We start from the raw sequence: 17,296 nt of genomic DNA on the forward strand, positions 1-17,296 counted from the left end.
AGAAATTTCTGGCAAAAGTGTACAGTAATCCTTTGATTATCCGATGTAATACAGCCAAAGGGTCATTCCATCATGAGGAACATTACATTCGGAGACAAGTTATTGAACTACTCTCAGTTATATCTGCAAAAGTATGCAATATAAACAAATGGTTTGGGGAAGCTATATAACACACACTTCACCCTACATCATACCACAGTCGGATTGTTCATATGTTTTAATTTGGATGTTATACTGATTTTCAAAAGTTGTATGAGGGGATGTTATACCGATTTTCAAAAGTTTCATGAGGGGATGTTATACAGATTTTCAAAAGTTGCGTGAGTAACGTTACTGCGATGCTACCCCCTCTTGTAGTTGACATATGTAATTTCAAAAAGTCTGTGATTTGACTGGTTCAATCAAGGAGTGCTTCACATCAGTAATATGTCTATAGCTAAGGATCATAACCATACCCAGCAAATTTGATTATTCCTAATACTGTAACTGTTTTTCTGTTAAGGAAAATAAGACCATCAGACACATTACCGGAAAAGTGAGAAACGTTACTTGTGCAATTTTAACTGAAACATCATCATACAATCAACTCCTACTATGGTTACAGTACCTGCATCACAAACATAAACAAAATGTGTCCTGATGTGAAATTTACATAATAAACTAACCTGAAAGTGGTTGGTGAGGGAGCTACACTCACTTGGTGCAGTGCTGCTCTCAGGTGTCTGCTTTTTCCTCTCTTCCTTCCTGCTTTCCATCCTTCCTCTGTCTTTCCTTTCCTTAATTCTTTCCTCTTCCTTCCGTCTATGGGTGACTCTACACTGAGTAACAAGCCAAATGGCTTCTTGTACACCTGGAAACCATTTACTTTGCTGGATGGTAACCATATAACCGAATTATGGCACCTGCTGGTCTAGTGGGCGGTAAGGCACTCCAATTGGATTGAGCCTGTGCGGGTTTATATCCAAGGGATGGTTGGGGTTTATTGCTCAAGCAGTGCCACCCAGGGATGAGTGAGGCTGGTCACACTCATCTTAAATGTCAGGACCGACCTGCCTAGCCCGGGGCTCCTATGCACCTCATGAGGAAACACTGGATTAGAATATGAATAAATAAGTGAACTAACCAGAAGACAATTCTGGTTTAAGTGACATCAACATATTCAAGTGACATCAACAATATAACATCAACATAGACTAATTGATTGAGAAGGGAAAAGTCACTCCTTTGAATGTATATACCATTCTTGATACTTGAGGAGTTGGCAAAGCCTGCACAACCATGTCCTCTGCTCTCTCATCTCTGTCTGGGTTGTCTGGGAAATGAAACTGAGCAAGACCCACTCTGCTGATGTCCCTCTTTCTAAGGTAATTAATTTTGATCATGCCCTCTTGAGGGACTAACTCAACAACTGCAGTTCACAATGTAGCACCAGCTGATCAGCGTGGTACTCCCAAGGGGAATGGGAATGTTGGTGATAGGGAGAGCTGGAGCTCCCATGTCACTGGCTACCTAACCATCCTCTTTTGCTGACCTTTTCAGTGTGACACTAACAATGGAAGTAAACCTGCATACTCTCCCAAACACTTCCTCTAACTATCTCATACACTACACCATGTGCACTTTACATATCACAAAACATACCCCACTACATCACAGGAGTTGATGCCAGCAAGGCTATACCATACGAAAACTCTGCCTCCCGCTACCTAGTAGTGGACCTTTTGAGGGGAGGCTTGAGGAGGGTTCCACCAGCATAGATCGTGGGGCTGGGGTAAGATTGGGCTTGAACCTGAGCTAGAGGGTACTGGGCATTGCAATTCCCAGGCTGCCACTCATGCCCAACAGAGAGGGGCCTGAACCTGGGAGTAGCACCCCAAGAGGTTGCCCTATCAATGGGTGCATAATGGAGAGGCAGTTACAGTGCCAAGGCGTGCTTGGAGGGTGTCACTGTAGCTGTCTTGGCAGGGTGCCCTGAGGCCATTACCACAGCCACTGGCCATGGCTGGTGCACTAGGGGTCTCAGATCCATTGCCAAGGCCTGGGACTGTGCAGTGGCTGGGGCCTATGGCATGACTCTCCTCTTCGTATTTTACTGATTATGACCATGTAAAAAAATGTAATTCAAAGCAAGCCTGTGGACATCAAATCACCCAGGGCGATCAGGGGTGGGAAGTTTGAAGGGTTGAGCGGGGGAAGTGGCTGAGGTAAGGCGCAGGAGGTGGGTGGATGTGGGATGTGCAGGGCCAGATTTACCTACTTGTGGGCCCCAGGCCAAACTCATCAGTGGGTCCCCAAATTTATAGAAATGTCTGCATGTTTCAATAATCTATATATATATATATATATATATATATATATATCTATCTATTTATCTATCTATTGCCAGACGCCTCAATCCCGCTTGGGGTGGCCACAAACAAATCGCCTCCAAGTCGCCCTGTCCCCCGCCATCTCACTGCCCTGCTCCCAACTCACACCCCCCTCTCTCATATACCTCTCCACCCCATCCCTCCATCTCATCCTCAGCCTCCTCCTCCCTCTTCCCCCATCCACCTCACTCACATACACTCTCTTCGTCAGTCTTTCACCCTCCATCCTATCCACATGGCCAAACCACCTCAGTGTGTTCCTCATAACGCTTCCTATCACATCCACATCAACACCACAATGCTCCTTTATATCCTCATTCGTCAGCCTGTCTCTCCAGGTGACTCCACAGGCTCCTCTTAAATAACTCATTTCCACTGCTCTCACTCTTGACTTGTGTCCTTCCAGCAATGTCCAAGCTTCACTTCCGTACGTTAGAGTTGGTATCACAATACTGTCATGTAGTAACTTTTTCACTTCCATGCTCACTTCCCTGTTTTTTATCACTGCTTTCAAAGAACCAGCAACCTTTCTTCCCTGCTGTACCCTTTCAAGCACTTCACCCTCCAAACCTCCATCCTTACTCATCACACTACCCAAGTACTTAAACGTACTCACATTTTCCAATTCTTCACCATCCAACCTCACTGTACATTCACTCACTTCACCTCTCTCAAAGACCATCACTTTACTCTTCCCTACATTCACCTTTAGATTCCGTTTCTTACACACTCTCCCAAACTCATCCACCAAGCCTTGCAGCTCCCCTTCGTCTTCACTCAGCAACACAGTATCATCTGCAAACAACAGTACAGGGAGTTTCCAAACACTATCCTCTCTCACCAGGGCCACTCCAACATCCACTACCCTACCTTGTACCTCTTTTTATTACCCCATCCATGTACAGATTGAACAACAATGGAGACATGACACATCCCTGTTTCAACCCAACTTTCAAATAGAAAAATTCACTTAGTTCACCATCCACACGCACTGCAGCCTTAGCACCATCGTACATACTCTTCACAGCATTCAACAACTTCCCATCTACTCCATATATTCTTAACACTTTCCACAATCCTTGTCTATCCACCCTGTCATATGCTTTCTCCAAATCCATGAAAGCCGCATACAACTTCTTTCCCTTCTCTAGAAACTTTTCCACTAAAGATCTAAGAATGAATATCTGATCTACACAACCTCTTCCCTTCCTAAAGCCTCCCTGTTCTTCTCCAACTAATTTCTCTGTTCTTTCTCTAACTCTGTCAATAAGTATCCTACCATACACTTTTCCTATTATACTAAGAAGACAAATGCCCGTATGATTACCACACACTTCTTTTTCCCCTTTTCCTTTGTACAAGGGAATAATTATACCTGACTTCCAATCCTCCGGGACTCTACCTTCCTCCCAGGCCAATCTGCACATCTTCCACATCCATTCTACTACTATCTCTCCCCCATGCTTCAGCATTTCACCACACACTCCATCAATTCCTGGGGCTTTCCCCGCTTTAACTTTCTTCATTGCTTCCACAACTTCTATCCTAATGATTTCTTCCTGTCTTCTCACCTCCCTCCTTCTCCCAGCCATTCCCCAGCCACTTATACTCGCATTACTTCCATCCACTACGTTCAACAATTCCTTAAAGTGTTCTCTCCATCTGCTCACTTTTTCTCCCTTCTCCACTAGTAATCTACCATTTTTATCTTTCACTCCCCTGCTAACTTCACTTCCACCCTGTCTTACTCTTTTCACCTCTTTCCAGAACATTTTCTTACAGTCCCTCCACTTTACACTCAAATTCCTTCTAAATTCCTCATCCACTCTCTTCTTACTAATCTTTTCACCTCTCTCTTTCTTTCTACATATAACTCTCTCTTCCGCCTCTCAACTTCTTCCACGTCCCTATTTCTCATCCATTCATTGTATGCTTTCTTCTTTTGTGCTACAGCCTGTTTCACCTCTTCAGTCCACCACGCTGTTCCTTGCACCCCCCTCCGTCTTCTCTTCCTTCCACACACCACATCACATGCTGCACATATTTCTTCTGTAAATATCCTACACACACCTTCCACGTCTCCCATCTGCTCCAATTCATATTTGCCCAATCGTTCCTCCACTTCTCTCTTATACTCTGCCTTTTTCTCATCCTCTTGTAACCTTTCCACTCTCCTTGCAACTACTCCTTCCTCTCGTCTTTCCCTTCTTCTATTTCTCCATTCTAATTGGGCCTTGGTTCTGGCCACCACCAAGTAGTGGTCAGAAAGTCCACTCCCCCAACCTCTATAAACTCTTGCATCCATTATACATCTTCGCATCCTTTCATCCACACACACATAATCAATCATTGCCTTCCTTTCATTCAGTTCACCACCCACCCTTCTCATCACTCGCCATGTATACCTGTGGATCATTTTATGCCTGAAGAGGGTATTGGGTATCACCAACCCCCTCCCAGCACAAATGTCCACTAACGCACTCCCATTCTCATCTATCTCAGCAGGCACCCCCCACTCACCAACTATTCCATCCACCTTCACATTCCCAACTTTACCATTCATATCACCAATCAAAAACACTCTCTCATTCCTTCCAAACTTTTCCATGCACACTTCTACATTTGTCCAGAACTCTTCTCTCACTCTTCTAGCACGATCTTGCATTGGCGCATACACACACACAATTGCCCACATTTGTATTCCAACTTTCAACTTTACCCACACAATCCTTGACCCAACTGATCCATACTGTCTTATGCTCTTCTTCCATCTTTTACTCACAACTATACATACTCCTTCCTTTGCCCTCTCATTCTCACCTACTCCTGCACATATACCCCATCCATACTCCCATTCTCTCACACTTTCTCCTCTCCATTTTGTTTCAGTTATTCCACATACATCCACTTTCGCATCCTCAAGCACCTGGACGATCTCTCTCTCTTTCACCTCATCATTCGCTCCTCTTACATTCCAAGTACCAATTACCAAGTCCTTTGTCCGGTCCTGGGTCGTCATCGTTTGGTCAGTCCTTGTCTGAGGCTTATTGTTTGTTTTCTTTAGTTAGTTGTTTTCCGGGGAGGGGCACTAACCCTCCGCCAACCCTTTTAGTCGCCTTTTACGACAAGCAGGGATACTGGGGGAGTATTCTTGAAAAAAACCCTACCCCCAGGGGGTATATATATATATATATATATATATATATATATATATATATATATACAGTATATATATATGTAGGTATGTATATGTATGTATATAAGTATGTATATTCCCAGAGGCCCCATACTCTGGGCCCTATACTTATCGTACTGGGGCTCTTATGGTTGTACAGTATCATGAAATAGTGTACTCCTGAAAAAAGGTCGTAAGTTGGGACATGGCATGACAAATTAGTTTCAGTGGGCCCCCATATACCAGTGGGCCCTAGGCCAATGGCCTACTTGACCTATTGGTAAATCCAGCCCTGGGGATGTGTGCAAGTCCAGTATAGGTGTGGATCAGCCAGAAAGATTGTTGGGAAGGATTGTTACTATAAGTTGTTTTGGCAGGGTAGGATGGATGGATAGGGGGTGTGAATGTGTTGGTTAAGGAGAAATGGTTGGAATATGTCATGAATGTTATGAGAGTATGTGACAGGATAATAGTAGTAAAAATTTCGTTCAGTGGGATGGTGTTTGCAAATGTATCAGCATATGCTTCACAGGCAGGCCTGGTTGAGACAGAGGAGGATAGATTTTGGGATGAGTTAATACGTGTAGTAAGTGGTATGGGGGATGATGAAATCATGGTATTTGGGGGGGAATTAAATGGTCATGTAGGTGAAGCAGCTCAAGGATATGAAGAAGTACATTGGGGATGTGCACATGGTACAAGAAATGAGGAGGGGGAAATGATACTTAAGTCTGGGGAGACAATAAACAAGATTGTGTGCAACACACATTGTAGGAAAAGAGAGATTAGGTTGATTGTGTACAAGTCTGGGGGAAACAGCAGCCAGATAAACTATTTCCTGGTCAGGAGGGCTGATATGAGGTTAGTGAGGACGTTAAAGTTTTAGGGAATGAGGAGCATGTGCAGCAACACAAGTTATTGATATGTGACATGGTCCTCAAGGAGGGAGTGATGAAAAAGAGGACCTATGCACCCAGGAGGAAATATGGAAGCAGAAAAACCTTGCAGTATGGGATGCCTTCTATAGCGAGATGAGGAAAGTGGTGGCTGAACAGGGAGAAGTGGATGAAAGTGTTAATGAGTGGCCTTCAAGACCAACCTCTTGAGAGTTACTGATTCAGTATGTGGATGGAAAAGAGGCCCACCATGACATAAAGTGACTTGGTGGTGGGGTGAGGGTGTGGAAGCTGCAGTTAAGGAGAAAAGAAGGCTCTTCCAGGAATGGAAGAAGGGTGGTAACAAAGAGGAATACCTGGCTGCCAAGAAAAGGGTTACAAAAGAGGTTTACAGGATGAAATCTGAGTCACAGAGACTCTTACTTGATAACCTAAATCATGCGGGAGGGAAGAATGTGAATTTTAAGGTGGCAAATCTGATGAAGAGGGAGAATAGGGATATCATAGGTGAGCAGCGTGTGAAGAATGATGAAGGAAGGGCTGTAGTGAACAGTGGGGATATTGAAGACGGATGGAGTGGGCATTACAACCGGTTGTTGAATGAGGAGTTTGACTGGGACAGGGAAGGTTTGGAGCCAGAAGATCCAGTGTTTGGCCTTTGGACTTTGATTGACGCTGCTACCATGAGCGGGACAATAGGCAGGATGCAGGTGGGAAAGGAAGCAGGTGTGTCTGGGTTGACGGCTGAAATGTTGAAAGCCTCAGGTGATGCAGGATTGAGAAGAGTCACTGACCTGATAAATGTGATCATACAGTATAAGAGTGTGTTGTTCCAGATGACTAGCTGAAGAGTATAATTGTAAATGTGTACAAGGGAAAGAGTGATGCCCTGGAAATAGCAAATTATTGGGGCATTAAGCTTCTGGACCAGATAATAAAGGTAATGGAGAGAGAGTTCTAGAAGGTATGATCAGAGAGAGAGAGAGAATACTGATAAGATGCAGTTTGGGTTTATGCCAGACAAAGGGACCACTGATGCCATAATCACTGTTCAACAGATTCACGAAAAATATACAGGAAAGAAAAGGGATACGTACTTTGTTTTTGTTGATTTGCAGAAGGCCTCCAAAAAAGAGTCCATAGAAAGGTGGCGAGGTGGGCAATGAGAAAGCCTGGGACTGAGGAGTGGCTGGTTAGGGTGTTATGGCCACGTATGTGGGTGCTCACACTCAGGTACGGGTGAATGGAGATTTGAGTGATGAGTTTTCCATGAATGTTGGTGTGCATCAGGGGTCTGTCTTTAGCCTCTTGTTGTTTATCATGGTACTTTAAGCCCTCTCATGTGACTTCAGAAATGGACTCCTGTGAGAGTTGTTGAATGCTGATGACTTGGTGTTGGTTGCAAAGGATGAAAGGGAGGCAGAGGAAAGATTTAGGAAGTGGGGAGATGGTATGGGGCATGAGGGCTTGAGAGTAAATGCATATAAAATAAAGTGATGGTATCTAGGGCTGGGGGTGGTACTATCAAAGAAGAGGGAGAGTGGCCATTGGCGATTTGTCACAAGGCCGTGGGAAGTAATCCCACCTTGTGCAGTGTTTGTGATAAGTGGGTGCATAAGAGATATAGTGGTATCTGAGGTAGACTGCCAGATAATGCTGATTTCATGTGTGCAGTGTGTCGCGGGAGACCATGTGGGTATTGCCAGGCATGAAAGGCTTGAATTTGCTGGTGAGTCTCTTGAGTGTATGGAAGAGTTTTGTTATTTGGGAGACATGTTATGCACTGGACATGGGGTAGAAACTAGCTCTATGGCTAGTGAGGAATGGCTGGAAGAAGTTCAGGGAGCTGTTGCCTCTCCTGACATTGAGAGGGCTTTCCCTCCATGCTAAGGGATCTTTGTATGCAGCATGTGTCAGGAGTGTAATATTGTATGGTAGTGAGACCTGGGCAGTAAAGGAACAGGATACTCACAGGCTCAAATGTACAGAAATGGCAGTGATTAGGTGAATGTGCAGTGCATCCTTGAGAGCAAGGCCTGGGGGGGCTAGGTTTACGAAGGAAGAGTTGAGAGGTAGGCACGTGTAGAGGATGGGGGATGATAATTAGGTGCAGAAAGTGAGAAGTGTTAATCTTGTGGGTAGGGGAGTGAGAGGTAGATCAAAACAGACCTGTGACGAGGTTGCTGAGTGTGACCTCAGGGTTAAAGGACTAAACAGGGAAACTGCCACAGGTCGAGCAGCATGGAAAGCTGCCATTTGGTGACCAAGGCCGACACATGCAAGCATGTTGGAGCCTTCAAAAACGAAAACAAAAAAGAAAACGAACTTCTTGGTTGTATAATGAACCAATAGAGCAATGAACACTAATAAGGGGACAGGGTAGTCTGCCGCCAGAGGGCAGGTTAAATGCACAATGCCACCCCCCAACTCCCCCTCCTTACCCCAACAAATACAACAATTTGTTAGGCGGATGGATCAGAGATCTGAAGCTTCGCTCTCTCTCACGTCTTGCCGCACATAATATTCGTATAATTTATTCTTCTATTCTTCCATCCATTCTACTATTACTGTACGTGTATTATTATCAGCATACATCCACCTTTAGCTCAGTGAGAAATAATTATATTGAGCCTTTAACAGATTTCAGTAGAATGACCCTGCTGTATAGAATTTTATTCCAAATACTTATTCGTCTTCTGAACGACATACAGTACTAAAATCTAATTAACAGTGACAACTTATATGACTACTAGCCCTAAAAGTCCCACTCCTGCCTTGTCATGTGAGAAGCCACATATCCACCCATCCACATATCCACCTGCTCACTCAACCCATCCAACACTCACCCTTCCCAGCCACCTGTGCGACCCACAAGCATATTAATCTCGGCCATCCACCCTGCCCACGCACAAATGCCACCTAACATGCTCACCTAACGATGCCACCCAACACACCTACCCACCCTGAACTCACCCACCCACTCAACCCAACCCACCAACCCAACCACCCACACGGAGCATCCTGGACACAAATCTTCTCAGCCACCCTGGCGACCCACCGTGTCACCACACACCCTGGTGAGCTACATACAGTAATCCCTCCAAGATCTGACGTAATAGAGCCAAAGGCATGTCCGGGACTTGGGAAAATGCCCCCTGGACAGATACTTATGGACCCTAACCTAACCTAACTTTGAAAACCACCTAAATAACTCCCTAACAGACACGCACAGCACCTATTAAAAAAGACCTTATTCACACAAATAAGTGATAAAAAGCATGAATGAGGAATTAAGTGAGTATGGAAAATATTTAGCAGTGTACAGGGTACTTACAACACATCCATGTCTGTCACGAAGATTAACCCACCTCCTCTAAGGCTCTGACAGTGGTGAAAATGCTCTTGAAGCACGTACAGTAATCCAGTGTTGAGCTGCACTTAATCCTTTGCACTGTGAATTATAACTGTTTAACACTGAACATTCTGTTTTTACTTGTGCCACGCCAGTTGCAACACGCCAGTTTGCACACTGCACTTAATCCTTTGCACTCTGAATTCTAATTTCTGAACCGCAACATTGCACAACATCGTAAATTTCCATGTCTAGTGGCGAGGTATTGCAGTTTATTCACAAAAACGAGCACGTGGGACAGCCACTGCGACGAGCGTCTAGTCATGACAGTAGTTAGGCGAGGACTAGGGAGGGGAGGATGCAGGGGGGGCGTTCTACTATGTGCAAAAACGCAGCTGTTCGTCATTGTATGGCAAATTTAAAGTAGGGATGAACATATTAGCTTTTCTTTTTCTTTTTTTTTTTTTTTTTTTTTTTTTTTTTTTTTTTTTTTAAAGGACCCGAGCCCAAAATGTCCAGGACTTGGGTGTCCGGGTCTTAAAGGGATTACCGTATTCCAATGACCCATCTTGTCCACCAACCATGGTCATCCACCCTCACCAACCACGAATGCCACCCACGCTGCTGACCCAACAATGCCATCCATGACATCAATCCACCCAGCCCTCCCACCATACCCACCCATCTCTCCATGAATTCAGTGTAACTGCAGTGATTTCTTGTTTAAAGCCATGCGTGAGAAACGTTACATTTTTTTCCGGTAACATTCCTCACACTATGCATGTAAAGTGTGTGACAAAGCATATGGCCTACCAGAGTCTCTAATAAGATATCACAGGGCTACATTAGTAAGGTACTAGGATGCTCATTTATATTATGAATTTGTTAGTTTTCTCCAATTTGTAAGTTGTGCATGGGAAAAATGTTAAAAAAAACGTCACACACATTACTCTGAAGTACTTCCACTTCAAGGTTGTGCCATAATCTGACTGCAAAGTATAAGGAAACAACTATAGTGACAACAACTAAAATTGATGCCATTTCAATAAAAACCAATGACAGCATTCCAAACAAAAACATACTCAGGTCAATGATCATAAGAAAACCAATAATTTCACATGAATTTTTCTTCAGTGACATGGTACGACATTTTTTAACACCGCACTCTCAATAGAGAGTTTAGAAACTTTTTCTGTCCAGATACATAAAATTTAATTTTCAAGCTTTAAAATTACAGTAATCCCTCTACTATCTGATGCACTAGAGCCAAAAGCATGTTCGGAAAGTGGTCCCATCCGGATAGTAGGCCCCAGCCTCCTGGACCTGTACTTATGGACCCTAACCTACCCTGACTCAGAAAAACACCTATACAACTCCCTACTGGACATGCATAGCACCTATATAAGACCCAGTTCACACCAATAAGGGACATAAAAGACTGGAAAAAAAAAAAAAAAAAAAAAAAAAAAAAAAAAAAATGGAGAATGAGGTTTTAGAGGTGAGTTTATACAATATTAAACATTCTGGGTACTTACAAGAAGTCCCTGGCTCCTGGACTGGTACTTATGGACCCTAACCTGGCCTAACTCAGAAAAACATCTCCCTACTGCACATGCATGGCACCTAAGACACTATTCACACCAATAAGGGACATAAAAGAGTGAAATGAGGTTTTCGAGGTAAGGGGGAAGGCAGTGGCTGAATTGGTAGAGAGGCGGCATGCAGTCCTAATGGACCCAGGATCGAATCCCAGCTGGGGCAGGGAACAGTTTAAGGATTTGAATTTCCTAAAAAGCAAACTTTCCTGATCTATCAGATGATCCGCCGACATGTCGTAAAAGTACCCACGCTAATACCAGTACACCAGTCCTGTATGAGACAGCCCTAGCATGTATTCAATATGGAAGGTGGGTGTTAGCATCGAAGTGGTGACATGTTGAGGTGCAGGAGGACTACTGGGCCTTGGGATAGGCCACTGCCCCCAAGAAATAGGCCCTGAGCCTTTGCCCAGAGTCGGACACGTTAAAAAAAAAAAAAAAAAAAAAAAAAAAAAAAGTATGGAAAATACAATACAATATGAAACATTCTGGGTACTTACAACAAGTCCCTAGCCATTTCGATGAATAACCCACCTCCTCTCAGACTCTGACAGTAAAAAGGAGTATCTGAAGCACCTGCAGTACACTGTACATGAAGTCTTGCACTGAACTAGTCATTTGCACTCAGAATTCCATTCTCTTAACATTGCGTACTCTATTCTTACTTGCGCTCCACTGCACCTTAATGAAATAAGTGTTGCACTCTGCACTCAAGTCTTTGCATTCATAAATCCATTTTCATACCACTTCACACTCTGGTCTAATTTGTGCTCCATTGAACAGCAATAAAATCAGCATTGCACTCTGCACTTAAGTCTTTGCACTCAAAATTCTAATTACTTAACACTACGCACTGTGTTTTTTCACTGCACAGCACTGTAAATTCCCGTGTGGTCTAGTGGCAAGTTCTTACTGTTTATTCACTGTCAGAGTCTGAGAGTAGCTCATGCAGGTGGCCTAGGGGTGCGTCGCTGGGAAGTGGTGATGGACTACCCACTGCAGAGGACTCTGAAGAGAGGCGCAAACTCACGTCCAGTGGTGACTCCACCATGGCTGATGTGCTGGGCTGTGGCTCGGAGGATGAAGGCCTGTCTTGGGGAGGCAATGGTGTGAAGCCAGGGCTGGGCACAGCAGGGGTCACTAGTCTGGAAAAGCTGTCAATGGTTGATTGACGCAAGGAACAACGATTTTGGTGATTAATGATGCGCTGCCTGAAAGCGCGCACTTCCTACACAAGTCCCAAGGGCCCCATCTCCCTGTCGCAGTCCGGGTGTTCCAGGTAGTCAAGAACGAACTCTATGTGTTCCCGGAGTGCGCTCAGCTTGGGGATGGCTGGTGAACTTCTCCCTGAGAGAAGTCTACATCATCATTGCTGTCCTCGTCAGAATCTTCAAGCTGGGTACTGACACCTGCAACTGAAGATGCGATCTCGATATCAGACATGGTCTGATACCCAGGATCGCCCTCGTTGTCATCCAACCACTCACGCACTTCGTCCACATCAACATCGTCGCCGTGCACATGTAGACGTGCATGGAAGTCAACCATGTCAAAACCTAGGAAATCGTGCTCCACATCTGTTCTGAGAAGCAGACGAGACCAACCATTTTCTAGAGTCTTGACAGGGACTTCCTTCCATGTACAGGCCCAGTTGTAGATTGCAGACTTGATGTTGTAGCGGCGAAGGTTTTCCAAAGCCCGGTGGCCTCGTGTATCCCGTCCCTCCCTGCACTCATCCTCGTCCTCGAGAACAACCATCACCTCTTCCAGGAACTTTCTTCGGTACAGCCTCTTCGTTGCCACGATCACTCCTGGGTCCATTGGTTGGATGAAAGCAGTCGTATTAGGTGGCATAAACATGCACCTAATGTGCCCATTCTCAGCCACGAACTCCTTGTCGCACAGGTGGGCAGGTGCATTATTGAGGAGGAGGAGGGCCTTTACCTGGTCGCGCGGGATTCCCAGTGTCTTCATCTGGTAATGGATGACCTCCTTGACGAGATGGCAGTGGAACCAGTCTTTGAAGATCTGGGCAGTGAACCAAGCCTTCAGAGAATGGTACCAAACGACAGGAAGGACATCCATCACTCCACGAAGACACCGAGGCTGCTTTGCACGGCCAACAATAACGGGCTTAAGCCGGTGCATGCTGTTAGCATTGGCACAACACAGAGCAGATATCCATTGCTTGGAGAGCTTGCGGCCAGGTACACGCCTCTCCGTCTCCTCGGCTAGAGTGTTCTTTGGCAAAGAGCGATAGAATAAACCAGTTTTGTCAGCATTGTAGACTTGACTGAGAGTGAGGCCCTCCCTGTCAATCAAGCCCTTCACCTTGTGCCAAAACTCCTCTACTCCATCCTCGTTGGCGTCCAAAGCTTCGCTATGAGACTTGGTTGGTAAGGCCATGTCGTAACTTGAATGCGAAGAGCCAACCTTCGGATGCCTTGAAGTCTGGGGGGTCGTAAAGCCTTGTCAGCTTCTCAGCAGCAGCCATCAGCTCTGTGCCACGCACCAGCAGACCAGCAGCATGTTGCTGTCGATACCAAATCAACGTGAAGCGATCGACTTTAGCATACCGGGGAGTAAATATCATCTTCCTCTCCACGTTGCATTAGTTCTTTGATGAGAAGTCAACTGTGTACTGCATGAGTTTGTCACGGGATCTCCTGATATCAAACAAAGTAGATTGGGCCAGGTTGAATTCACGAAGGATGCGTGAGGAAGACCAACCCACGTCCACCTTGTCCAATATCTCCCTCCTCTTCTCCAGAGTCAAAACCACTCTCTTCCTCTTCTCAGGCGGTGGGGCCATCATCACACACACTAACAAGAGGCAGGAGAGCAGCAGCAGAGCCTGCAGCCAGTAGCGCACCACCACAAAAGCGAGAACGTGGGCGGCCATGATGACGAGCGTGCACTCACAACAAAAGATGGGCGGTAAGTGGGGAGGATGCAAGGGCACTCTAGCGGATGGCGGCGGAACTACGCACCAAAACACAGCTGGTCCGTGCTGCGCTTGCCGAGTTCAAATTACGGGGGAAAAAAGTCAGATTTTTTTTCAAATTTCTTGTGCTTTGGGGTCAATTTTGGGAATATTGAATCCTGGGACCAAAATGTTCAGTAAGTGGAGTGTTCGGAGAGTAAGCGTCCGGATAGTACGGGGATTACTGTATATACAGTAAAACCTCGATATAACAGACTTCAACAGACTGAAATTCGCTTTTATCGGATTTGAGGAGGTACCGAACTAAATTCCTACATATCGGAAAATGTCTGATAAAGCCAGAAGCAGTCCGGACTGCCTGACCTCTTCAGCTATGTTCACCACAATGAGGTAAAAAAAAGACATGTTTATCAGTGTACAGTACATTATTATTATATATATTATATCATTTGATTAATGTAGTGAAGTCATAACACATTACTGAGCCACAATGGTAGTCAAAACAGTTTAAAAACTGTTCATGCAAACCGGACTAATGTCTGATATATTGGAAAAAGTCCGAATTAGCATGGGGAAGTCTGGATGTCGCTTTTATCGGAATTTCGCATTTTTCGGAATGGTTTGGGCCCCAATTAGACCATTATAGTGAGGTCTTACTGTACCATAAAATTCTTACCGGTACATTTTTTTATTAATTCTTAGACTGACACTACAAGGTGACAATGGCATGGAATGACTCCATAGGCATGTCTGGGTAATGGCTCTGTACAGATAATGGACCTTTCCTCTGGCCCCCATTCATACATTACCTGACTTTGAAAGCCAGTGTAAATGGCCACTACAGTACATCGTACTACACTTGTTCCTGTTGTTTAACACTACTCTATCTGGTCAAGCAGACCTATAAACCACAGCCAAGCAATTACCATGGTCAAGCAGACCCATCAACCACAGATAAGCAATCATCACTGCATGGCCATATCCTGCAGAGACCTGAAAAAAATGGCTACACAAGAAAAATGCAGTGGTCACACAAAACAAAATGATAAAATGGAATAAAATCATGGTACAATAGAATACTGTACTGTAAAATCATGGTACAGTACAGTTAGCTAGAATTAAATAAACATCAACACTCACGATTCAACCATCCCATATCAATATTACCCAGGATCTCCCGCTTCTCCAGAATCAGCACTACCCTCTTCCTTTTTCCTGGAGGAGGGGCCATCATCACACCCTAGAAAGAGGCACGCAGGAACAGCATGGCCAAAGGCAGGTAGGGAACAACCACAAAAACCACCATGTGCACCACCATAACAACTGTCTGAGAGGAGCTGTTTACTACACTGTCACCGGGTAGGAACTGAGAATGACTGAAGGGGTCTCTAGCAGACACTGGGTAAACTACCCAGCCAGACAGGGTGGCGCCACTGGGTTATTCCTGCCTGGCCAGGCACAAAAGTGTTTGTGCAGCCATAATTTCCACCTGGACACATGCATCCTGTCTGGATATTATGAAAGAATGTTTGAATATGGTTTTGAACAGCCAGATCACAATGTCCGGGTAATGAATTGTCCGGGTAATGGCTGTCCAGATAATTGAGAAATTACTATATTTTGTATAAAATGAATAATCCAGACAACGATAAGAGTGTGATATCTGAGGCTTATTTACTTGTCTTTGGGGTTGTAAAAAATAAATAAATAAAAGCACTACAATAAAGGTTCCATACAGGCTAATCTATCTATCTATCTATTGCCAGACGCCTCAGTCCCGTTTGGGGTGGCCACAAACAAATCGCCTCCAAGTCGCCCTGTCCCCCGCCATTTCACTCCCCTGCTCCCAACTCACAGCCCCCTCTCTCATATACCTCTCCACCCCATCCCTCCATCTCATCCTCGGCCTCCCCCTCCCTCTTTCCCCCTCCATCTCACTCACATACACTCTCTTCGTCAGTCTTTCACCCTCCATCCTCTCCACATGGCCAAACCACCTCAGTATGTTCCTCATAACGCTTCCTATCACATCCACATCAACACCACAACGCTCCTTTATATCCTCATTCGTCAGCCTGTCTCTCCATGTGACTCCACAGGCTCCTCTTAAATAACTCATTTCTGGAAAAAAAAAAAAAAAAAAAAAAAAAAAAAAAAAAAAGTATCTTTCTGCATCAAATACATTCTAAAGTTCAATACAATACACACAAAGTTCACTACTACATCTACAACATTACTGGTACTGGTGTGCCAAGTGTTATGTTTAGAGATTTAAGTTATAATAATGCTTGGCAGTACATACCCAAGACTCAAGAAGACATTGTAAAAGATGAGGTATATGTTGCCAGGAGAGGTTGGGTCTGCATCCTTTGCCTTGCCTGACATCTTAATCTTCTCTGCAGATTTTCAAACTGAAATTTGGAAAGGAATGATGACATTTGATATATTGTAGTAAACAATTTGACTCTATATATACTTGCATGGGTAGGCACTGGGCAGTTTGCACAAGTCAGTAAATGAGTACTGTAACATAACCATTGAAGTTCTCAGTAACTGTCAAACAAAGTTCCCAACTGGATAGTAAAATACAGCGCTACTGGGTACAAAGTGCAGGCTGTCGGGATGCTGTGTCAAATACATAAATCTTCAGGGGACCAGGGTATGAACAGGTTCAGTAATCAGTGAGCAGGTATGGAGGGAGAGCACGTTACTTGTGGGATTCCTCCCCATCATCTTCCTCCTCCTTATTCATTCTTGTTTTCTGCCTGGACCCTGATACACAATGATCATACAAAGCCTTAATCCTACAAAAAGTGTCTATGGCATGGGATGACTAGCATGAAACAAACATCATCTCCCACACCATGCTGTCTTCACAGAACCTTACCAGCCTCCCAGGAGACGGCCACATGAGAACTACCTCCAAGCTACTTGTCCTTACATACTTTTCTCACTGTCTGTC

The 17,296-nt window shown here is 44.7% G+C and overlaps 1 protein-coding gene across 1 annotated transcript in view; it reads right to left on the minus strand.

The window, feature by feature from the left end:
- The window catches only part of Hacd1 (3-hydroxyacyl-CoA dehydratase 1), a 42,759-nt gene extending 26,008 nt beyond the window's left edge, over positions 1 to 16,751 (minus strand). The window contains exon 1 of the mRNA XM_080275836.1: positions 16,637 to 16,751. Coding sequence (XP_080131962.1) covers positions 16,637 to 16,719 — 83 coding nt within the window. The 5' untranslated portion in view covers positions 16,720 to 16,751. The remainder of the gene's footprint in view (positions 1 to 16,636) is intronic.
- Between the last annotated feature and the right edge of the window lie 545 nt (positions 16,752 to 17,296).

The sequence above is a fragment of the Coenobita brevimanus genome, chromosome 63 (genome assembly GCF_032717465.1).
Source record: "Coenobita brevimanus isolate Jiangsu-jjx chromosome 63, ASM3271746v2, whole genome shotgun sequence".
NCBI lineage: Eukaryota > Metazoa > Arthropoda > Malacostraca > Decapoda > Coenobitidae > Coenobita > Coenobita brevimanus.